At 46.3% G+C, this 24365-nt stretch overlaps 1 protein-coding gene across 1 annotated transcript; it reads left to right on the forward strand.

The window, feature by feature from the left end:
- Positions 1–183: 183 nt before the first annotated feature.
- Znf366 (zinc finger protein 366) lies at positions 184–18940 on the forward strand. Its single transcript, XM_035440516.1, has 4 exons — positions 184–1485; positions 4760–4951; positions 14468–14642; positions 17370–18940. Exons 1-4 carry the CDS (start codon positions 184–186, stop codon positions 17879–17881), a joined length of 2181 nt encoding a protein of 726 aa, XP_035296407.1. The 3' UTR covers positions 17882–18940.
- The last annotated feature ends 5425 nt before the right edge of the window (positions 18941–24365 follow it).

The following is a 24365-nucleotide window of genomic DNA, read 5'->3' on the forward strand; positions in this document are numbered from 1 at the left end:
CGGAGCTCACTCTCATTGGTCGCTGAGTTTAGAAAAGCTCAGAGGGTCAATATAAACTAGTATCACTCTTTGTAAGTTAGTATTGATCCGTAACCCAAACCCTAATTCAGAAAGGAAGGTTGAAAACAAAGCAAAGCAAAACCACACAACAGTTTCTTTCTCTTTAAAGGGACCCTGTCAAGGATGCAGAAGGCAATGAAGATGGTCAAAGATGAGGATGGACCCTTCAACGCCTCCTTTCCCCACTGCCTACAGCCCGAGGCTTCCCGAGGAAAGGCTCCCCAAAGACACTCCTTCCCCGAAGCTCTCCGGGGCCCCTTTTCTCAGTTTCGATATGAACCTCCAGGAGACCTTGATGGATTCCCCGAGGTCTTCGAAGGAGGAGGGTCCCGGAAACGGAAGAGCATGCCCACAAAGATGCCTTACAACCACCCTGCGGAAGAAGCTGCAATTGCTGAGGAGAGCAAGAGCCTGGGCCCTCCGAACCTGGCTCTGCTTTTCCCGCAGCCACAGCGCCCCAAGTGCGACTCTCAGATGATCGACCTGTGCAATGTGGGCTTGCAGTTCTACCGCACCCTGGAGCACCTGGGGGGCAAACCCGTCAAGCAGGAGCCGGTGAAGCCCAGTGCCATGTGGCCTCAGCCTACACCTCCTGCCTTCCTGCCCGCTCCTTACCCCTACTACCCCAAAGTCCACCCGGGACTTATGTTCCCCTTCTTCATGCCCTCGTCCTCACCCTTCCCCTTCAGCAGGCACACCTTCCTGCCCAAGCAGCCCCCTGAGCCAGTGTTACCCCGGAAAGTGGAGCCCCTGGAAAGCGAGGAGACCAAGCAGAAGGTGGAGAGGGTGGACGTGAATGTGCAGATCGATGACAGCTACTATGTGGACGTGGGTGGGGCTCAGAAGCGCTGGCAGTGCCCCACCTGTGACAAGTCCTACACCTCCAAGTACAACCTGGTGACCCACATCCTGGGTCACAGTGGCATCAAGCCGCATGCATGCACCCGCTGCGGGAAGCTCTTCAAGCAGCTCAGCCATCTGCACACCCACATGCTGACACACCAGGGCACGCGGCCCCACAAATGCCAGGTGTGTCACAAGGCCTTCACCCAGACCAGCCACCTGAAGCGTCACATGATGCAGCACAGCGAGGTGAAGCCACACAACTGTCGTGTGTGCAGTCGGGGCTTTGCCTACCCTAGCGAGCTCAAGGCCCACGAGGCCAAACACGCCAGCGGGCGTGAGAACATTTGTGTGGAGTGCGGCCTGGACTTCCCCACCCTGGCTCAGCTGAAGAGGCATCTCACTACGCATCGTGGCCCCATCCAGTACAACTGCTCTGAGTGCGACAAGACCTTCCAGTACCCGAGTCAGCTGCAGAATCACATGATGAAACACAAAGACATCCGTCCCTACATCTGCTCCGAGTGTGGCATGGAGTTCGTGCAGCCCCATCACCTCAAGCAGCACTCGCTCACTCACAAGGTATGGGAGAGGGGCGCCAACGGAGGGGGGTTGCTGATAGACCACCAGGAAAGGAACAGAGCTGGGGACTTGTGAGTGGGGAGATCCGTGCTGCTCCTACCTAAAACGTAGAGGAGCTGTGTAGCCCTGGCCTTACTTGAGTCCTGGGGCCTTCCCCACATCACATAGCAAACAGTGAGCAACATGACCGTAGACAATCAATTAAACCCTTTCCCAGAATAGCCTTAGAGTCCAAGGTGGGACTGGAAATTACCAATGCAGACATTTGGAGAGGACATGAGGAAGAAGGAAGGAAGCAGCTGGCTGCTGTGATATTTCTGCTTAGCCCCCAAGAAGCTCTGGAATTTTGTTTCTAGAAACTTCTTTTAGGGCACCAGTGGGGGGAAAACACTTGTCATCAGATACCAGATCTGGTTTGGGCTATGCCAATGAAAGCCGCTTTCTAGAGAATTCTCTGAGAGCTCTTACCGGCTGAAGCAGGGGCTGGTTCTGTTGGCTGGTTCTGCTGTGAGACCTGCTTCCTCAGGTGGCTATAAACTGGAGCAGGGTTTGGCCTAGTCACTCAGGGCCAGCTCTTCCCTGTCAGTCTGTGGTATCCTTGTGGGAAGCAGGAGGAAGCTTCCTTCTTTGCTTGGTTTTAATTTCTCTGGGCTCAGATCTTCATGGAGAAATATAGACCCAAGGCTGGAGTTTCTGCCTCATTTGTAGCTAGTATTCTGTAAGTCATCAAGCCCAAACAGGCAAGGCCCCAGTGGCATCTTGAGAGCTTACTGCAGCTGGGCTGACTTGGGCCTGCTTTGAGATGCTAAAAGGGGACTTTTGCCCCCACTGACTTCTAGTCTCACCCTTGATCTCAGTGGTTTTCTTGGCAAGGAAGACTTCTAGGAAGCCAGTGTCTCTACTAGACCATCCTTTGTTTCCAAAAGGTCATGAGAGGACTGAGCAGCTGAGGCAACGTTGTCTCTACTCTCCTGGGTTTCATTTGTTAGGCTAGGACAAAACACGCAGCAGAGATGTGCTTCCTGCTGGACAAAGGGCACCTATAGGCACCATCTGAGGGCAGCTGCCTGCCAATCACAGGAACCACCAGCAGAGGACCTGGCCTTAGATTTGGCCACAAAGGCACCATCAGCTTAGCTCAGGGGTGCCTGTGGATGTGGAAAAGGAATCAGAGGTTATTGATTTTCAATCATATGGATTCTACAAGGCAATAGAAAATGAAGTTCGGACGGGGAAAAGAACCTGTTGTCTAACATGTAAACAAAGTGTGTTTTCAGTGGAGACAAGAGAAAACAGTAAGAGGTAGTGTTCACTGAATACTTGCTTGGTGGTTCCCGACTCATTCACATTGATTCTCAAGGACGCTAGGATCTGCCTCTGACTAAAAGTGAAGACACCAAGATATAATGAGGTCTCTCAGGAACCCCAGCACCAGCCCCCAAATCTTTATTTATTCATTTACTTTTTAAATTTTGTGCTTATGTGCATACATATGCAAATGCCCATGTAAAGGCCAGAGGTCGACATCAGCTGACTACTATTGCTCTCCACTGAACTGAAGTTCATCAACTGGCTAGAGAGTCTGACCAGCAAGCCTCTGGGCCTCCTCCTTTTTCTGCCTCCTAGTGCTAGGATTGCAGACACACCTTGTTATGCTTGGCTTTTTCTGTGAGCACCATGAATGCTTGTACATTGTGTGCCACTTTACCTGGTTTATGCATAACTGGGGCTCCAACTCAGGGCTTCATGCATAAAAGGCAAGTACTTTACCAACTGGGTTATGGACCACACCTCACCACTTCGACTTGAGAAGAAAAATCTTCGCCACAAAAGACCATGGAATTTATTTCTTTAAAGTTTCACAGTCAATAAATGGTTGGACAGACACATGAATCCATCCTTTAGTGCTTTGGGCTCACCAAAACTAAAGAGTGCTAATCTTTTACCACACTCCAACCTTAAATAAATGAGAATATAGCTAGAGTCAGAGCTAACTTTGAATCTCTCATTCCTTAGACCACTTATGGATACCAGACAGTATGTATTTTTAAGGTGTTAAATTTGGTAACTTGTTGTAATCCTCATTGTAGTGCCAAGGTCATTTGATTCTTCCCTTTCAAAAGTCATTCTTGCCTTGAACAACAGTACACACCTGTAGTCCCCGATACCCAGGAGGCTGGAGCAGGAGGATTACTTGAATGCAGGAATTCAACACTAACCTCAGCAACATAGTGAAGTCCTGTATCAAAAAGTCACTATGGAGCCTGGAGAGATGGCTCAGTTAAGAGAACTTGTTGTTCTTCCAGAAGACCAGAGCATGATTCCCTGAGTCTACTTGGTGGCTCATAACCATCTGTAACTCCAGTTCCAGGGGGCATTTCATTCCCTATTCTGATCTCCTCGGGTACCAGGCATGTAGGTGGTATATGTACATACATACATACAAGCATTCATACACATAAAATAAATCTAACATTGTTTTTAAGTCATCGTGGATAGACACCTTTGGCAATGGACTTCTCTGGGAATTGAAGGTTGTTGAGAAAGCTAACGTTAGTGGGAATGCCTGGAAAGACTCTGAATGGAGAACACCAGCACTCAAGCCTTTAAACACTGCTCTATACATAATGAGGAAACCAGAAGACCTTCTGTTCTAGTTTCCAATTTAGAAGGTTGTCCCATGCCAAAAATTTTCCAACAGAAGCAGCTGGACTGCATACAGGAGGCTCCAGAGCTATGGCCCCCATGGGTCAGCATGGCCTGTGGGAACCCAGTGGACCAACTGGAGAGGGCGATTATCTAGTCGTAATTGATTGATGTGAGGATGAGTGGCTCTTTTGGGGTTTTCGAGTCTATTAGTGAGAACTGGTGAGACATTGGCTTCCTTCTGGAAAATGATATCATTTTAGATTTTTTTCATCACCATCAAAGCCAGATTATAGACTCATTTCATATCATTCTACAGGGCTCTTACCAAAATCATATTAATCTCCCAATCTGTTGCTGTAGAATTAACCCAATTAACAACAATGGCTTTCTTTTCTTCTAGTGGTCACTAGTTTATGATGTTCAGAGGGGGAAAAAAGGTAGATTACATAATCAACACTTTACAATGAAATCACAACTTAACATGGCTAAAGCTGTACCATTTGGAACTTCACATCTGTCTCCAAGTTTCTTGTGGATTTATGTGTCAAAGAGGTACATTCTATAACCCTTATGAAAGCCTGGAACACATTTAACACTCACTATTTTGAATCTTGCCTCTCCACAGGGCGTGAAAGAGCACAAATGTGGGATCTGTGGGCGTGAGTTCACCCTGCTGGCCAACATGAAGAGACACGTGCTGATCCACACTAACATCCGGGCCTACCAGTGTCACCTCTGCTACAAGAGCTTCGTGCAGAAGCAGACGCTCAAGGCCCACATGATTGTCCACTCAGATGTGAAGCCTTTCAAATGCAAGGTGGGAAGAAGGGAGGACCCCAGGGGCTAGGCAAATGTCAGACAGGCAAGACCCTGAGGAAACTTCTACTCAGCTTCTTCAGTGGTACTACTCTGAGGCTCAGAATAGGTCTTGTGGCCAAGTCCAAGTCACACCGACCATGTTGCCCCTGCTTCTGCCACATATGTTCACAGCAATTCTTAGCTGGTCCCTGTTTAAGTGACTGTGGCATTAGTGCTTGGGTTGGGGATGGGGTAGGCAGGCAGTCATGAAAAGTCTGAGTGTAGAAAGCTCATTATAGAATGACTGGGAACAGGATGAAGGTGGGGGGAGGGGCACTACTGGTCTAGAGTGGAAAACCCAGGCTGGCCCTGTTTCTATTACAAGCCAATGAGTAGGCATAAAAGGCATAAAAAGGAATCTGAAAATCTAACACGCACACACACACACACCTAGTCCCTTCCTTATCTTCCTTCTTCCCCTCTTGACAAAGGGCTAAACCTTGTAACACAAAAGCAGACATCCCAAAGAGGATTCTGGTGTGCCGACTTCCTTCTCTCGCGATAGACTGCTAGTTCTTAAGGTAGTTGCAGCACTATGCATAATAGCTAAGACGTGGAACCAACCTACAGGCACATCAAAAGATGAGGTGAAGAGAAGATGCTCCATATACATGATGGAATACTATTCAGCCATAAAAGGAACAAAGCCCTATCTGTGTCAAACATGAATGAAAACTATGTTGGAGGGCATGATGTTAAGTGCAATAAGCCAGGCACAGAGAGACAAATATTGCAAGTACTCGATCATATGCAAGAGTTATGTTGACCTCATAAAAGAAGAGCTGAGAACAGTGGTTACTAGAGGCCAGGAAGGAGAGGAAGGAGAGGAGACAGACGTTAGGTGTGCAGAAATACAGTTAGGTGGGGGGAGTGTGGTCTAGAGTTCCACAGTACAGCAAGGTGACTAGTTATCAAGACTTTATTGAGTATTTCTCCAAAAGAAAGATTTTGAGCAACCCCAATATCAAGATATGGTGCTGAGTGTACTGATGACCTTGATCTGCTCACCACATGTTTCACACATGAATCTAAATATCATACTATACCCAACATATATGTACAGTTACTATGTGCCAATTCCAAATACTGAAAAAGTAGAAAAGGATCCAAAGCTAGCCCTTCGAAGGACCCCAGAAATGCTGTGTGGACTGAGGAGTAACTGAGAACTCAGCCTCTAGTGTTTTTCCTTTATTCCTAAGTACCACACAGCCCGGGGTCTAAGGGCCTTTGCGGAACAGCTGTATCAGATTTCTTTGGTTCATTCTTATCAGCTGAGAGGATACGTGAGATCTTACAAGACCCTGGCTTTCTAAGGCTTCCCTGACACAGGGCTGTTTCAAAAGGGTTGCTTAGGCCTATGTAGTTGGGGGACTATAGGGGTTGGTGCCATCCCACTCAGGAAGAGAGAGCAGAGGGAGAAGAGGCGGTAATGCATTCAGACAATAGAGTGTGAAATCTAAGTTTGTTCTGCATGTTGTCTACAGTGAGGATGACTCACTTTGCAGTTCTATCCCTGCAATTGGATTCCCTCCTTTCAGAAGGGGTAGCTGCTTTCATCCCTCCGTAGTGTGGCCCCCACTTGAAGGAACCCCCTGTGAAGTGGACTTTTTTTTCCTGTGCTGGCAGCTTCTCCACAGGGTGAGGGGTCAGGAAGCAGAGCTTCCCTAGGCCTTGCGGACATTGTCTGGAGAGGGGCCTTCTCCCCCCACTCCTTTTCCTGCCACCCACTTCTGTTTCCCCTTCTTTTCTCCAAGCTTTCTGTTGTTTGAAAGTCACATTATGCCCATCTTGAGTGTGTGAGCTAAGGGAGGAGAGAGCAGTGTGTTGGATAGGGGCGTCACGCCCAGGGCCCAGTGCAGAATGGAAAGACAAGGCTTCTTTGCAGGGGCGAGTCGTTTCAAGAGCAAGTAGAGCATTAACCCAAACTCAGGACCCACCTGATAAAGAAGCCCATGAGCTCCTCCAAGTCACTGGACCCCACAAGTACCTCTTCTCCCTCACTCCAGACACTCCTCCACTTCCTTCTCCCTCCATGGACCTCCTCAGCACTTCACCATTGACATTTGCTCCCCCTGCAGAGATTTACTGCCTCCTATGGTGGAGGTGCAGGCAGGCTCTCTTACACTTGGATGTCAAGCATGAATTGCATTAATTATCTTACCAACTGTTGACAGGAGTACAATTGTTATCATATTAAGGGGGCTACCTCTTTGTATCTTCTCTAAAGAAATACACACTCTCAGTCGAGCCATCTCCCATCTGAACTGTATCTCCTCTGATCCCTCAGTAGAGATACTCCTCCCTGAGATGGAGGGATAGATTAGGGAAGAGACATAATTGGGGGAGCACCTGCGATGGAGGGGTAGGTCAGAGAGGTGATACAGTCTGGGGGAGCCCCTGAGATGGAGAGATTGGTCAGGGAGAAATTCTGTCTTGGGGGTGGTAAGCCCCTGAGATAGAGGTGTAGGTCAGTGCAGACATACAGTCTAGGGGGAGCTCCTGAAGTGGAAGTCAGGGCAGAGCCGGTCTAAGCAGTGTGGGATCTTGGAACATTCCTGGGACAGTTCTGCTTCCCTGCCCTCAAAGGTCTGCAAGATCTCTTAGGCCTGATAGTACATGAGCATCTAGAAAGCTCTGTGGAACCAGGGCACAGAAATTGTAGAGAGCAGTGCACGCTGGGCCTAGTGCTGCAATGAGCCATCCTCGCTGGATGTTTTTGGCCTCTGTTCACAGACAACTACGCCCTTCTCCTCCCCAACGATGGTGCATTATACATGGGATAGTCAGCTGTGCGGCTCAGAAATTCCATTTTACCTCTTCCCTAAGGGTTGTTTAGGCTCTTGATGTCTGGTCCACAGCACCAGATCCCATAAAAAAGTGAAATCCCAGCTTTGACAGGAGAGCCAGTTTTTACAGCACAGGGAGAACAGGAGCTGGATGCCTCTTCTACGTGGTGTTTGGTCCTCTCAGGTCAGAACACAGCTCTTCACCCAGAGACTGTTGTCTGTTAGATAAAAGGCATTCCCACTAAACTTAGCTGGCCTCGCTCCAATGCTTAGACATTTCTGAAATAGCAATCCATGCATGTCACCTCGACCAAGCCCTGTCTTCCTGAATGCTCCAGAAACATGGGCCAGGTTCTCTTTCTGCTCTTTCCTTGCAGTGGCATTCTCTGAACTAGCCTTTGGTTGCATTGGTCTTCATTATTTCATCAGACTTTCCTGGCATGTATGGGTTACCTGTCATATAGGTTCCTCCATGTGCATGAGAACCACCAGGTAGAGAGATCTGTAAAGCCTGAGGCCCTGTTCACATCTCAGAAGGGCAGATCTTGAGATAGTCTGTGGACTTTGTTTCCTATCCAGTTTGAGCTGGTTGGAAATCTGGCCCCGGGTGAAGATTGTAGGGTATGGGAAGGGCTAGACAGGAGATGGAGGCCACTTGTTCATTGCTATGCACTTTATAACCAGCTAAGACAAATGTCTGGGGAGGGGCGTAACGATGATGGGGAACAAGCCTAAGCAGTTACACCCAAGCTTGATAGTCATAACATAGGATAGTTAGTCTCTTCCCATGATTTACATGGCCGGGGAAAAAGGGCCAGGCTTGCTTTGCTTCAGCAGTGGGCTGGTTCTATTGCCTCTCCCCAAACACTTGCAAGAAGAAAGATTCTTTTAGTAATAGAATCTAATTTCTTGGGACTTTCATCATTAAAACACCCTCCTCAACATAAATCCTTCCTCCTGCTGCAGCATGACCTAGTTCTTATTGGAAACAGCTGTCCCCAGTGAGCAGAGACGTTCACTGGCTGTAGAATTAAGCATTAACAACAGGATGGAAAATTAGTGGTGAGGAAAGTTTTCCATTCTGTGTTTCTTTCTTGCACACACACACACACACACACACACACACACACACACACACACACACACACACATTTATATATGTCATATATTTATTTATGACTGCCCTTCTGGACTCTTGCTGTTGGCCCAACTTCTAGACTCTTTGCTCCTGGGAGCCAGCTGGAGTTAGTCCAGAGATCCAGCCTGTAGACTTAAGCTATGTTTCACAAATACTCTTCCCAGATTCTGCGTAAGCACACAGGCCTTGATTTGGATACTATCCTTGTAGTGGTCACACTCCATAATAGCAAAGAACCAGCTGCCGTCTTTGGAAAACCTGTCCAGGAAAAGCTTCCATCCAGAATTTCCGGGACAAATTCTCTTTTGAGCTGGGTGAAGCCCGGAGCTGCCTAAGTTATGAATCACTGGGTCATCTACAGCCCTTTCGGCAGCAGAGGGCTGAGGGCTGGAGTCTTGTGAGTAGAGCAGAGGGGTGAAGTCGCCTTGGAAAGGGTCTTGACTTCGTCTCCCAAAGTGACTGTGGGCTGTTTGGTGCACCAGAAAGGGAGAGATCAGACTGGGCTGTTTGCAGGGACTCAGTGGCTGGGGTCAGGGTTTCCAGGCTGGCATGGAGGGGGTTAAGGCTGTGACCAGATAGCAGCCCTTTGGCAGCAAAGCCCTCCTCCTAGCAGAAGGAAGGATATAGCTGTATGAACTGCCTGCTTAACAATGCCTAGCATGTCCCCAGGGGCCCGCCTGCAAATAGATTTCATCTTGCTTTCTCTTGTACTTTTCAGAGCTTCCTGTTTTCTCACGGTCCTTTTGGACAGTTTACAGTCTCTCTCTCCCTCCCTCCCTCCCGCTCCCTTTGAGGAAAGGAACACCCTTCTATTAAAGAGGGAGAGGGAGAAGAATGCAAGGGAAGGGCAGTTGAGCCCAGGCCATTCTCTCGAGCTGGCTGGAGCTCTTTGACCTTTCCTCTCAGGATAGGAAGAAAAGCTTCCTGGGGCATCTTAGTTCTGAAGCTCACCTCAGACATTGTAGCCAGGCCCAGGGCTGTTGGCCTTCTGGGCCTCTGGACTCAGGCAAGTGGCTACTACTACCATTGCCCCCATCTCTGCCCACAGCTGACCTCTGCGGCAGCTGCTGCCGTAGGGGCTCATGGGAAGGGGTTTAGCCAGAAGATTCTTTTTCTGTTCCTTTGATGTTTGAAAAGGACAGCACCCTTGCTGGGGTCCCGAGACTCACATCTGCAAAGATGGAAGCCGAGATCCAGCCCTCCACCACACCTGCACCAGCGTCTCTCTTGCTTTGATGAAGACCTTGTTAGTTAGATCATTCATCCAGTCCCCGCTTGGGAATGCGCTTATATTTTCAGCTCAAGATTAAGGGAAACCTTCATTTCAGCTACTGACTTCTCCCAGAGAAGATGAGTTTTGCTGTTCCCTTGGCACTCTTCTCCTTCCAGTCTAATTCCCCTCCCCAGCTGCAAGGACCAGATCTGCTAAAAGCTGACATTCCCAGGACTCTATCAACAGCAGAGCCCAGGCTCTTTCTCTAACTCTCTTCACTGTGTGAGAGGGCTGGCTCTGTGTGTCACAGACATAAACAAATAAAAACCTTGGGCATTGTCCACACTTGGGCATTGTCATGTGAGGACACTTTTCCAGGATCAATGGAGGAGCAAGGGTTATGGATGAAGACCACAGGGCTCTGGAGGTCAGAGGTGGAGGAAGAAACTGAGTAGCTACTGCTGACGAGTGAATGGAGCCCAGGTGCTTCAGGTCTTTGTGACCTGACTCCATCCTTCTGCCACTGAGTGTTTCAATTTACAGTCTGGTGTGTATAGGCTAGTGGGGAATAAGTAATGACTGTATTTTAAGATTTTGTGTAAGGTGATAGTATTTCCTGACTTGTTTATATATTCTCCAAGCCTAATGCTTAACTACTCATTAAGGGTATTATATATGTAGCCCTGTGCCTGATATTGAGTTTGATTTCAAAGAAAATTGAAGTGACCCTTGAACTGAAAACTGCCTGGGACACTTTGGGACTTCAAAGTTGACTTGCCTCCACTAATCTCCATTGTGACAACCAATGGACTATCATCAGTCACGCATGGTAACTCTATTGTATAAAAATTAAGCTTGTCAATAGGACAAAAACTAGTCTCCTTTACCAATCAGACATAATAGAGCTGACCTGTCACGTTCCACAGTGGACTTTCCTTCAGACCTTTGGGATTTCTTTGGAGGACCATATAATGTGTTTTGTTTTGTGTTTTGAGGCAGGGTCTCTCTATGTAGTCCTGGTTGTCATGGAACTCATTGTACAGACCAGGCTGGCCTTGAACTTACAGAGATTTGACAATATAATTTAAAGTCCAATATAAATAAATGCCCCCATATACCACTAAAATGTCCCAAGAAGTTTCATATTGAATGAATTGAGCCAGAAAATCTGTAGTGCAGAACAATTCACTAGGCTTTCAGAAAGGATCAAAAAGGTGGCTTGTCTGTGCTAGTCAGGGTTACTGTTACTCTGATGAAACATCATGACCAAAACACACTGAAGGGGAAAGGATTTATTTTTCAGTTTATACTTCTAGATAACAGTCCATCACTAAGGAAACTCAGGGCAGGACCCTGGAGGCAGGGGCTGATGCAGAGGTCATGGAAGAGTGCTGCTTACTGGCTTTCTCCTCCTGACTTGCTCAGCCTGCCTTCTTATAGAATCCAGGACCACCATCCACAATTGTCTAAACCCTCCCACATCAATCACTAATTAAGAAATTGCCCTACAGCCAGATCTCATGGCATCATTTTCTCACTTGAGGTTCCCTTCTTTTAGATAACTCTAGCTTGTGCCAAATTGACATAAATCTATCTAACAGTTGTCTGAGGCTAAAGAAGAATCTGCAGAACCCTAAAGATGGCCATCATAATGAACACACACCTCTCAGTGTAGACTTATGGCTCGGGAAATTGATAAGTAGAACATTTGATGGTTGGTAGGTGGGACAATGGGGTAGATGAATTGCAGGAGCATTTCTTATCCCATGTTCCAGGTATGATGGATATGACAGACATGAGCAGTTGGTCCTCATAACAATAGTAATAGTCCCCTCACTATGGTTTAGACTGAAGAATCTACAAATAGTAACCAAGATGCCTTGATACTTGTGCCAAGGCAAAAGTAAAAGACAAACCACACATCCTTCAAGAAAGGGCTAAATTACTCATGTGCGTGTGCGTGTGCGTGTGCGTGTGCGTGTGCGTGTGCGTGCGCGTGCGCGTGGCGTGCGTGCGTGCGTGCGTGCGTGCGTGCGTGCGTGCGTGCGTGTGTGTGTGTGTGTGTGTGTGTGTGTGTGTTTGGAGCATGTTCATGTAGAGGCCATAGGACAACCTCAAATGTCATTTCCCAGGAGCCATCAGGCTCTCCCTCTCCCTCTCCCTCTACCTCTCTCACAGACCTAAGAATCACTAGTCAGCCTAGGCCAGCTGGCCAATGAGCTCCAGGGACCTGCCCATCTATCTCCACCTCCTCAGCACTAGCATTTCACCACACTCAGCTTGACATAGGTGCTGGGAGTCCAACTCAGGTTCTCATGCTTGGACAGCAAATACTTTACCAGCCAAGCTGCTGCCCCAGATTCATCTCTCTAATGTAGCATTTTCAGGCTACTCCAGAATCTAATACCTTAGCATCCTGATAAGGACTAGAAAAGGACTGTCTTGTCACACAGAAGCCGGTGCAGACGGCCTTCATTCTGTTCTTTCAATGATGTTAGTCTGTTTGGAGCAGAGCTTACCCAGTGATTGAACTGGTCTTCCACTTTCTGCTTCTCTCTCCCACTTGGGGCTTTTTCTTCTTTAAGTTCTTCTACTACAATGTGTTCCACCTAACTGAGGACCTGTTGTGTGTCAAGCATCAACAAGGCACGTTGCAATCAAAAGGCCAGCAGAGCCTTCTCCAATTCAGCTTGCTGGGTGGGAAGCATACTTTCAGTATTGACTAAGCGCTGGTCCCAGAAATTGTACCAGAGACATATCTCCAAACACCCAGTGATCACCCCATAAAACATAAGGGGTGCTTCTTTTCCTTAAAATGCAATGTGGGTCTTTTGATCTGAGGTTTTTCCCTTATAGTTAACTATAATAGAGAAGTGGGTAAACTAAGCTAACAACTTTACAAAAAGCTTTAGACATGTGCAAAACTGAGCACAGCTCAGTGTCATCATGAATTCTGTCTAGTGGGAATAAGGAAAGTATCCATCCCTCACATGGCTTCTCTAGCGGAAGTTGGAACTGGATCTGTTTTCTCATCCTTTCCTCCTCTTGGGGTGTCATCTTTTGTTCTTGGCCCTCACTTCATCCTGAGGTTCAAACCTAGGCCTTACACATGCCATGCAAGCACTGTACTCCTGAGCTTCATCCACAGGCTTGGGGATCACTGTCTTCTAATGTGTGTGGTGTAGTTACTCTGAACTTAGAAGTCTGTCTAGGATACCAGATTCATTCTTGCTGGCCAGAAATCAAAGGAGAGAAATGTTCTTCAAATCTTCAAATACAAATCATTCAAGAATACTGAGCCAACCACTAGTCATCTGTATGTGGACTATTTGGGTCTGCTGTGCAGCCCCAGGCTGCCTCCTCTTACACCCAGCATTCCTGAGCCTAGCCTCCCAAGGTCAATCTTGTCAGCTCTGCCCATTCTTCCAAAGTTACCTCCACTACCCTTCCCGAAAGAAAATAATGTCTTTGGTGATCAAAGAAAATCAGTCTATAATCTTCAACATCAGCCTTGAAGATCTCTCTCAGTGAGGAGAGAGCTTATACAAGCCCCAGGGGATGCTGCACCTCACGTCCTCCCTGTGGCTTCCACCTCATATTGCTGCCACCCTAGGAGGCTGAGAATAGAGGAGACTTCTCTGCCATTGATTAACATGTTGGTTGAAGCAAAACCACAGAATCCTGTTTTCTCTTCCAGACCAAGGAAGAGCTGGAGCTCACAAACATTGCTCTCCTGAGGCAGAGGGACAAAGAGTGCCCCGGAGTCACTGTTGTGTACTTTGTTCACAAAGAGAAGTGTCAGATCCATTCTTGAGATCCATCATGTATGCACCCATATTGGGTGGCTCACAACTGCTTGGTCACACATGTGAACATAGGTGTACACAGCTACACATACATAGACTCAGATATACACACAGACTCATACTTCTTAAAATGTTTGCTTTTTTCTCAGACCAAAAAAAAAAAAAAAAATCACTTCTTTAGATCTCTACCCAGAGAAAAGATAGCTCCTTTCTTAGATTTCTGTTTCTTTTACTTAGCCACACAGTGAGTTCGAGATCAGCCTGGACTACATGAGACCCCACCACAAAACAAAACAAGCTTTAGTTTAGAAGCTTTGAGTTCTGGACACCCGTGACTTACAAACCCAGCCCACCTGTTCCACTTCTGAGCCCAGGTAGCACCTGGCCACTCCCTGACTTCCAGGGGGACATTGTCTGTGGAAGTAGCAACAGCACAGAGCAGGAGGTGTGGCCACTGCTTGCCAGTCCACCACCACTAGAACACAGGCTCTCCCAGGCAAAATCACTGTGTCCTGGTCTCTGTCCCCAACAGCTGTGTGGGAAGGAATTCAACCGGATGCACAACCTGATGGGTCATATGCACCTGCACTCGGACAGCAAGCCCTTCAAGTGCCTCTACTGCCCCAGTAAGTTCACCCTGAAGGGGAACCTGACCCGCCACATGAAGGTCAAGCATGGAGTCATGGAGCGAGGCCTTCATGCTCAAGGTACTCCCTCCACCCTGGTTGGAAGCCCTGCCCATCAAGCCCAGAGGGTAACACATAGGAGAAGAATGTGCTCTTATGGAGCCATTTCTTGGGGGTGGGGTTATTCTTGCCCCAAATAGCAGATGTATTTTAATGGCCTCAGCAGAGCAGCAGACAGGCATGAGCAAAAGAGTCACAGAGGCAATTCTAGAACACAGTAATGATGCCAGTGGTGCTGTTATTGAGCCCTTTGTCTCACACACTGCATGGAGTACTTTATCTCTTTAAATCCTCACAGCACTCCCAGTTGGAGAACTATGGTTTCCATTTTGTAGGTTGGGAATCTGAGACCTTCAAAGTTACTCAGTGAAGAAGAAGCAGTGTCAAGATTTGAACCCAGACCTTTTCAATTCCGACTTTATTAGATCTACTTCTCATACTGCTAGATGGCATGACTTTTCTTTCATTTTTTAAAACAAACAACAATGACAAAACAAAGCAGGTCTGTGTCCTCTGCACCAGCAGAAGTGTGTTTGCAGTGGGGTATGTTTCCCTTCCTGCTCACTCAAGAGCAGTTTTCCTATTGCCCAAGCTCCTACTGAGCAGGGGTTTGTGTCTCTCCTGCTGGGTCTAAGTTCTTGCTTATTTTATCTCCTCAGCCCCAGGCCCTTGTCAGTGAAGACTTTATGTTCCAGGCCCCTTGAGTGCAGCAGGCCACTTAGTCGCTGTATCAGCCAGTCTTACAATAAACAGACACTAAATGCACCCCAGCCAGGGCAGTGACAGAGCAGAGGGAATGAGACCACCTGGGCCTTCTAGTCTGTGTGTGGGGAGAGAAGACAGTCACACAGTGCTTACAAAAATTATACTAGCTGCTTTTTGACCACTGGGATGGTGACAGCTCAGGATAGAACATAACAGCAGCATCCTCACTCACCTCTTCAAAGTCCATGAAACTGACACTCCTCATTTTGTGTGTGAGGAGACCAGGGCTTACCAGTGTCACACTGGTAAGCAGGGGTTTGAAGGCAGAACTAGGATTCAAACTCTAAGTTTTCTGAGTCAAGCCTATGCTTGCTCACCATCCCATGCAAAACCAGGTGGCCTGTTTGTATTGACTGCCCGAAAAGTGAGACGGATGGGCACACATATTCATAAAACACATATCTGAGCACACAACAGGAAGTAAAATAAGCGTAGACTGGGAGTTTTTCAAACACCCCTGAGTTCATGGTGATCCCTAACTCATAGGCAACTGTGGTAATTACAAACAAGGGCTGGAGTTTATACAAAAGCCTTGAAAAGGCTGGTTAAAAGGGGTTGGATTTTGTTGTTGTTGTTTGTTGGTTTTTAATTTTTTTATTTCTTGAGATGGCCTTTCTCTTAATCATTTACTGAATCTCTGGCCATGCCACCTCCAAGGCAAAGCATGGCTTTTTCCATGCAAAGGTTGGGAAAACAGCCATAGCAGGAAGAAGCCGGTCTACTATCTAGGAACCTCATGTGGCCACTATGAATCTGTCCCACACTGAAGCTCACATCCTAACAGGAACCTAGTGGCACTGACATCTTGTGACACGGGGAGAGCATTACTATGTAGCAAATGATTGCTTTGAAAAAAACTAACAGATTTTCAACAATTTTGGTGGCTTCATCTATAAATGGTAATTTTTTTGTGTGTACAGCTCAAAAGAAATCATCAGAAAGATGAAAAGGATCTCTCTTGTGCCCTGACAAGATTAAAGCTATAGATAGCAGGCATCATTGTCCTCAGAGACCCCTATCCCTCCTTTCTTCATTCCCACCCCAGCCTCCATTCCTGTTTCTTAGACCCTTAGTGTCCCTGCTGTGTCTTACAGTCTGGTTTGGGTCACCACAGGCTGAGGCCTTGGACCCTAGATGAAACGAGCCACCGTGCTCAGTGCTGATCACTAAGCCCATCTTTCTAGGAACCCAAACATCACCCTGCCCTGCACAGGGACTTTGTGAGTTCCTCAGACAACTTCTACTCTCTGTGCACAGGGACCATGGGCTTAGGGTGGCCTGTCTGGTACCATGTGGAAGAGCTTAAGTTTGTTTGTTTTTGTTTGAGGATGAACTATCTTTGTTGTTGTTTGATTTATTTGCTGTAAAGTAAATGCTCTCTGTGAAAATAAAATGAAAAATACTTAAGAAGTGGAGAGAAAAATGCAGCAATCACTTCAGAGTTCATCAGTTTTGAGATCTGAGCCTACATCCTTCCAGACATTTTTGATAAGGAAAAAAGGAAAGATAATGAATGACACAAGGAGGTGGGAGAGAAGGAAAGAGAGAGACTATGACTATATTGGACTCATATTATATTATACAATACAGACTTTATGTATTACGGAATATACATTTTAACTTAAAATATATAGCGAATACATGTATGACCCTTTGTAGCCACCCCTATCACCCAGACATAATTCATTGTGTGTTTCTACCATTTATGTGTTTAAACAAAATGCAGATACTTATTTTTTTAGCTCCTGCCCTGTCCCACTAATTTTTCATACTTTAAATTCTCAGTAGAGACATTGCTAAGTCAGGGCATATGTTGCCAGGTTGGCCTTTAAAGGGTTTCACAGATTACAAGCATCCCATACCATGTCCTTAATGGGAACCACTCCCCTATCCCTCCCTGTTTTAAAAATGGACAACCAGGATGCTTAAAGGGCCTTGGGCACTGCTTTCCTCAGACACATAAATTTTTCTCTGGTCCTGCAGGTCTGGGTAGGGGACGACTTGTCCTGGCGCAGTCCACCGCTGTCCTGAGGAACCTGGAGCAGGAGGAACCATTTGACCTCTCCCAAAAGCGCAATGTGAAGGGGCCAGCGTTCCAGTCTGACGTGGACAGCATACGGGGCTGCCTCTACCATGAGGAGGAGGAGGACAGGGATGAGGACAACTGCTATGAGGTGGAGCCCTACAGCCCCAGCCTGGCCCCGGAGAGCCAGCAGCTCTGCACTCCAGAGGATCTATCCACCAAGCAGGAGCAGGCCCTCCGGGACCCTGGGGAAGGATGCAGGGACCAGGATGCTCTGGAAGAGCCACGGGAAGAGAGTGGTGAGGACCATGAGGGCAGAGACATAGACTGCGACATCAGAGATGAACGCCTGGGCAGCGGTGGGCAGGGCCCCTCGTTTTCTGATTACTTATACTTCAAGCACAGAGATAAGGGTTTAAAAGAATTACTGGAGAGGAAAATGGAAAAACAAGCAGTCCTTTTGGGTATCTAAGTGGATGGCTTTAAAATTCCATTTGGAAAATGAGATCTAGGCAGTTCAAATATAGCTTTCTGCATGAACTGTCATTTGCTGGGGACGGGCGAGTGGCATCAGTCTTTACAAGTGGCTCAGACTAAATGTGCAAGTTACACAAATGCTTCTCAGGTCGTTCCTTGGGCACTTGGCAATTTCATACAGGTGCAGGGGCTCCTCGGTGTTATTTTACACATCAACCACATGGTGAACTGTGCTTCATCTAGATACCTAACTGCAAGCTGAACTACAAGGTGCTTTTAGTAACTGTCTTCTAACATGCAATCGGGCAAATGTCTTTCTAGTTGCAAAACTGTGGTGCTTATGTTACCTTATCAATGACTTTTTAATTGCATTTATAAAGGTTACAATATCATAGATGAAAATATTGGCAGTTGTATATAATAATAGCCTTTATTAAATAATAGAAACATGGGAAATGATGTAAGAGAGGAGCTGTTGGGTTGGCCGTTCTCAAGTAGTTCCTATAGGCATGAGCCTAGGGTTTCAGGAGAAGGTAAATCATTTTGACTAAGAGCTTAGATGCTTGGTTGGATACTCTGTTCTGCTTCAGCTTCCCTGGTCAGTAGGAGATTTGGAGCACCACTGTAGATGTCTGGACAACACTTGGGGGGTTCCAAGTCTTCAAACCAAATCTGTGTCCCAAGAAGAGCTTCTTCACAGAGACCATCGCCATCTTGTTCTGAGACCTCATGCCCAGAGAAGCAATTGAAAGGGGATTGCCACAGTGAGCAGTGGGGATTGGGCTATGAAATGGGGTCTGGACTTCTCCCTAAAACGAGCTCTGACTTACTTAGGGTAGAGGAATGACCACCCACAAATCGCTATAAGCAGGACCTCTGAGCTATGCTCTCAGAGCTGACTACACGTGAGAATCAATCAGAACATCTAGAAAGCACTGATGTAGCTAGGCATGGTAACTCACAACCGTCATCCCAGCACATGGGGGACTGAGGCAGAAGGATTGCCTCGTGTTTGCAATTAGCCTGGGCTACAAAGTAAAAGCTTCTCTTAAAAAAGGACAGAAAGAAAGAAAGAAAGAAAGAAAGAAAGAAAGAAAGAAAGAAAGAGGAAAGAAGGAAGGAAGGAAGGAAGGAAGGAAGGAAGGAAGGGAAAGGAAAGAAGGAAGGAAGGAAGAAAGAAAGAAAGGAAGGAAGGAAGGAAGGAAGAAAGAAAGAAGAAAGACCCATGGTGACCCTGTAAGGTTCTGGTTTTACACATCTGGAGTGGGGTCCCAGCACTCATAGTTTCCAGATAACTTATAGGTGCCTCTTGAAAACGAAGCACACTGTTTTCACAAAGCCTTTACCCAGTTCTGTGTCTGCTGGGACTCCTTCCCATGGTCCATACATATTTCTGATCCCGACTTCAGATTCACCTAGGACAGGAGACCTGTAACCACAATGCTGATGTTTGCCTTTGTTCTTATTCTGTCACTATCCCAAGGACACACATACACACACACACACACACACACACACACACACACACACACACACACACACACGATACACATTTTGGGTGCATATACTAGAAGACAATCCCTGTGAGGTTTGAAGGCACTAGTGTGTTGAAAGATGCCAGACTACTCTTATTCTCATCCAGGAGCTTGAACTGTTGTGGTAGTGACCTGTGGGCATTATGATGGGTATGTTAGGCCTATTGGGGGCCTTCTTAGACCCTGCTACTGTGGCAGGCATTACTGACAGGAGGTTGCATTCATGCCACTGACTCATGGTAGGTACTAGAATGTGTTTGTGTAAAACCTGCCTTTTGGTTGAGTGTCAACATTCTTGGTAAAGCCAAGTTCTAGTGACTGCCTTGCTGCATCTTCTCCCAGCACATTCCTTTAGAAGCTCTTGTCTAGCTCCAACTGGATGCAGAGTTCCTGTTAGCTAAGCTGCTTCTCCATGACTCTCATTCTTTCACCTATGTGCTTTGACAGCCTCTCACTCATTTCTCCTGCCAACATCCTAAAATTCATTTCTCTGTCATAATTACCACTGTGAAGAAGTACAAAAGCTTTATGCATTTCCTACTGCCACCTATGCACATGCCTAGGTCACAACACCTACAAAGGGATGGGCAGGTCACAACACCTGCAAAGGGATGGGTGGTGGGGAGAATGCCCTGGTTTCTATGGTCACAGCACAACTCTGAACACAGAATTGTTGCAGGTCTTCAGATGGGCAAGATTCCTCCCATTTACTGTGAAGGAAACTTTTTTGGTGTCTTTGATAGAGGTGCCAAGGAGGCTTCATTCAGAAACCAAGAGGACCTACTATGTGCTGTGCCTTACCACAGTTCCACATAATTTTATAGGCACTTCTGGGTATGTCCTGTTGGAATAGAAGGAACCAGGAGAATCTAGAGGAGCAGAATCTAGTCCATCCCATACAAATCCTGTGGGACTGTTTGAGGAACCAGTTGTGTCAGAGAGAGGATGGTCTGGAATGGTGGTTTATGAGCAAGTTTTGAAGAGTGAGAGGTCTCATCACAGGGCTCTCCAGAGCTGCTAAGGAAGGAGATACCCAAGCCCTAGGCCCACTTCACTCCAGCTGGCTTCCTCTGTGTGGTGTTAGCATCCTGAGTAACATTTCATGGAGGGAGAAGAAAGATTCCTGGAAAGTAACGACAATGTAGTATGACCCATGCTAATCCTGGCTCTAGATTCTACTTCTAGGTATAAAAGACTTAGTAGGCTTTAACCAACCCAACACTGACCCAAAAATGAAGCTATTCCCAGGTTTCATGTATGGAAGAGGTGGCCAGCTTTCCTTTACCCCTGTTAGCCCAAGGTAGCCACTACCATTGGTCCCATACTTCTCAAGGCATCCCAGTATGTTTGATCAGTTTCCTGACCTTGCAAAAGTTGTGGCCAACCTTGATCCATGATCTGATTAACCAGATACAAATCTGAAGTGGGGCTTATGGGGCCCACCGAGAGAACCAAAGAATAAGCTCATCCAAGGTCACCCACACTCTGAAGCCATGCTCTTTATTGCATTACAGAATTCTGGAAATGGATCAGAGCTGAATGCTTTCCAGGCCTTTGACCATCACTTGGAATCAACTAACAATTCAGCCAAGTGGCATATTCACCTCTTACTCTTTTGATCCAAGTGTATGATGGTTCTCCTTATTGCTTTTGTATCCCTCTTTCACTCTTTTGTTTTTTAAAATTTGTATATCCCTTTGGCCATGACACTGGAGCCAACCTTTCCTAAGCCAAAAGGAGTTAACGGGTATATCTGGATCTATGCAGCTACAGGAGAAAGCTCAGTGTGCATTCTATATTTATTGAGCCCCAAAGACATTCAATAAAATATTAACATTGTGTTTTGAATTATGATCTTCATCTGCTTTGCTGAAACAAAATGTAACCAGGCTGACATTTGAAATCCTTCATATGTTTGAACAACATTACACAAAATGTTGCTTTTTATACAGAATTTTGGCTTGTCAGTTAAAAACTAAGCCTCCAAGTGTCTAGCACCCCAGGTTGTGAATATTGCTTCCTGTTTCCAGGCATTCTACCTGGAAATGGCATGTAACCTATATTTTGTTAATTTAAGCAAATAAAAAATGTTGAAAAGAACTTTTACTTATTTGCAAGTATTTGAGAATTGGGAAGGAAGCGCCACTGTCAGTATTTCACTCCTGCCATTGCACTGTCTGCCTGGCGGCAGGGATTTGGGATTCTCCTCCCCCAAGACTTTGGAAAAGATGAATGAATGTCAGCCCATGTGCAGACAGATGACATCATACTCATGGTTTTATGCCATTCCATGTTCATGGAGTTAAGAGGCAAGATTATCTCAATCTGCATCCGATGCTTTATAAAACAAATTAAGACAAAAGGCAGAAGATTCCAGAATCAGAGCAGGGCCCCTGGTTCTAGTCCAAGCCGCTTGGTTCAGACTCCCAGCTTTCAAACCTCTGTGACCTGAGACCAATCCATGAACCTCAATGTGTGTCAGTTTCTTCATCTGTAGATCAAGACTAGGAGCTACACCTTCTTCATTTGGTTACTATGCAGGTTAAAGGACTTAGCCACAGGACACTAGACCATCTTGGGCTCACAGTTTGCTCTATGAAAGAATTAGGCATGATAATGGTCAACACCATGGCCAGAAAACTAAGAGTTCAGTTCTCCTTCCTCTACAGAGAACCCACATTAGCACAGACTAGCCCTTGTTTCACAGAGCTACCTTTAAAACAGCAGTATCTGTGCAGCACATGCTCTACTCAATAGATTTCATCTTAGCCTGACAGCCAAGGAGGCTAACATTATCTTTTTTTAACTAATGTTATTAATGAGGAAATGGACACTGAGGAGGGTGGAACAATTTGTCCCTAAAAATACCTAATTACTAAGTTTTTTTCTTAAGTGCCTCAAAGTACATACATAACCCAGTACAGTGTTGGTTCCTGGAAGCAAATGCTAAGACAAATATGGAAGGTAAGATGTTTATTAAGACTAACACGTGGGCTGGAGAGATGGCTCAGAGGTTAAGAGCACTGACTGCTCTTCCAGAGGTCCTGAGTTCAATTCCCAGCAACCACATGGTGGCTCACAACCATCTGTAATGAGATCCAGTGTGCAAATATACATGGAAGCAGAATGCTGTATACATAATAAATAAAGTCTTTAAAAAAAAGAAATGCAAACACCATTATTTAAAAAAAAAAGACTAACATGTGAGAAGTGATGAAAGACGTAGCAAGCAGGCCTTTTCTACCCTCATCACTCCTGCTATCCTCAACCCGTACTCATCACCAGAGGTGGGATACCCTGAAATGAGCACACCCCGGCATTTGAGACTGACCCTGTGGGTAAGCAACTGGAGACTGGCATTCTCAAGGCAGCTTCATGCCTTTCCTTGGAGGTAAAGCTGGGGAGAGGGGCTTCTCAGTGATACCACCTCTGGCATCACTCCAAGCCACTTCATGGACCTTCTCTGGCAAATTCTGGTAGGCTTTTCTTCAAGATGGAATCTTAGAAGAGGAAGGTGAAAGCAAACCCTAGCCTGCAATGTGTCAGGGTCCAAAGTGTGGGGATACTTCTGTTTCCACTCCTGGTCCAGGACACATTCAGTCTTCCTACTGATATACAACACTCTTGAAAGTTTTGATCCATGAATATACTGAAGGACAGGACCCAGTCCTCACATACTATTTCCTCCAAGAAGTACTCTGGGAACATTCACTCCTGGGTATCATGTCCCTTTCATCTCCACAGCTCTCAAAGCTACCTGTGATCCAGCCAGGAAAGTGAGCTCATGAGAATGAACTTTCATTCTTAAAGGAGAATTCGCTGTCCAAATACATTTTCATTAAAAATAAAAAATCAGTTCTGCAAGTCTAGCTATGAGAAATGTTGGTCCAATGCACACCTTACACCTTAGTAAGTCAGCAATAAACACAATGTTGTTATGTTACAAATCAGAGACAATTGTCTCTGGACATCCTGATAGCACTTTAAGAAGAAACCAAAAACAAAAACATGGGGAAGGAATTTGTCCCCGCCCTTAAGGAACACACAGTTCTGAGCCAGACTGCAGAGAACAGCAGGACATAGCTAAAGACTGCAGAGCTCCTTCTCCAGATCCCCAGAGCCTTACATCTAAGACTCTGCCCTATGGAGACCTAGGTGTGTTCACAGCCTACTTTACCCAAAGCGTGCTCTCTCTCTCTCTCTCTCTCTCTCTCTCTCTCTCTCTCTGTCTCTGTCTCTCTCTGTCTCTCCCTCTCTGTCTCTCTCTTACACACACCATACACACACACACACCACAACATCACAAATTACCACCCACACGTGCCACAACATCACACATACCACACACATGCACACATTGTATAACACACACACACACATACACCATACACATACACCATATCACACATACCACACACATACATTACACATCAACACATATATCATACACATACTACATATATACCATATCACACACATCATACATACACACCACACACCACACACATCATGCACACACCATATCACACACCTCACACACACACACATCATATATCATACATCTCACACGCTACATATCACACATACATCACACATGCACATGCATACATTCCACAACACACACACACACACACACACACACACACACACACACACACCATACTCATATATCACACATCACATACAGCACACAAACACCATGTCACACACACCATACATCCCACACACCACACATACACACCATATCATACACACTGTACACACATACCGCACATCATGCACACACACACACACCAAAATCACACATCACATACATGACACATACACACACACCGCCCCCTACACCCTCCCATTTCTTTTTCTTCTTTCTTTTTCTCTTTGTTTCTCATCAGTGTAGCGCCAAGAGCAACCTCCACACCCACTCTACAAACTCCCTCTGCAAGC

The sequence above is a fragment of the Cricetulus griseus genome, chromosome 2 (genome assembly GCF_003668045.3).
Source record: "Cricetulus griseus strain 17A/GY chromosome 2, alternate assembly CriGri-PICRH-1.0, whole genome shotgun sequence".
Classification (NCBI taxonomy): domain Eukaryota; kingdom Metazoa; phylum Chordata; class Mammalia; order Rodentia; family Cricetidae; genus Cricetulus; species Cricetulus griseus.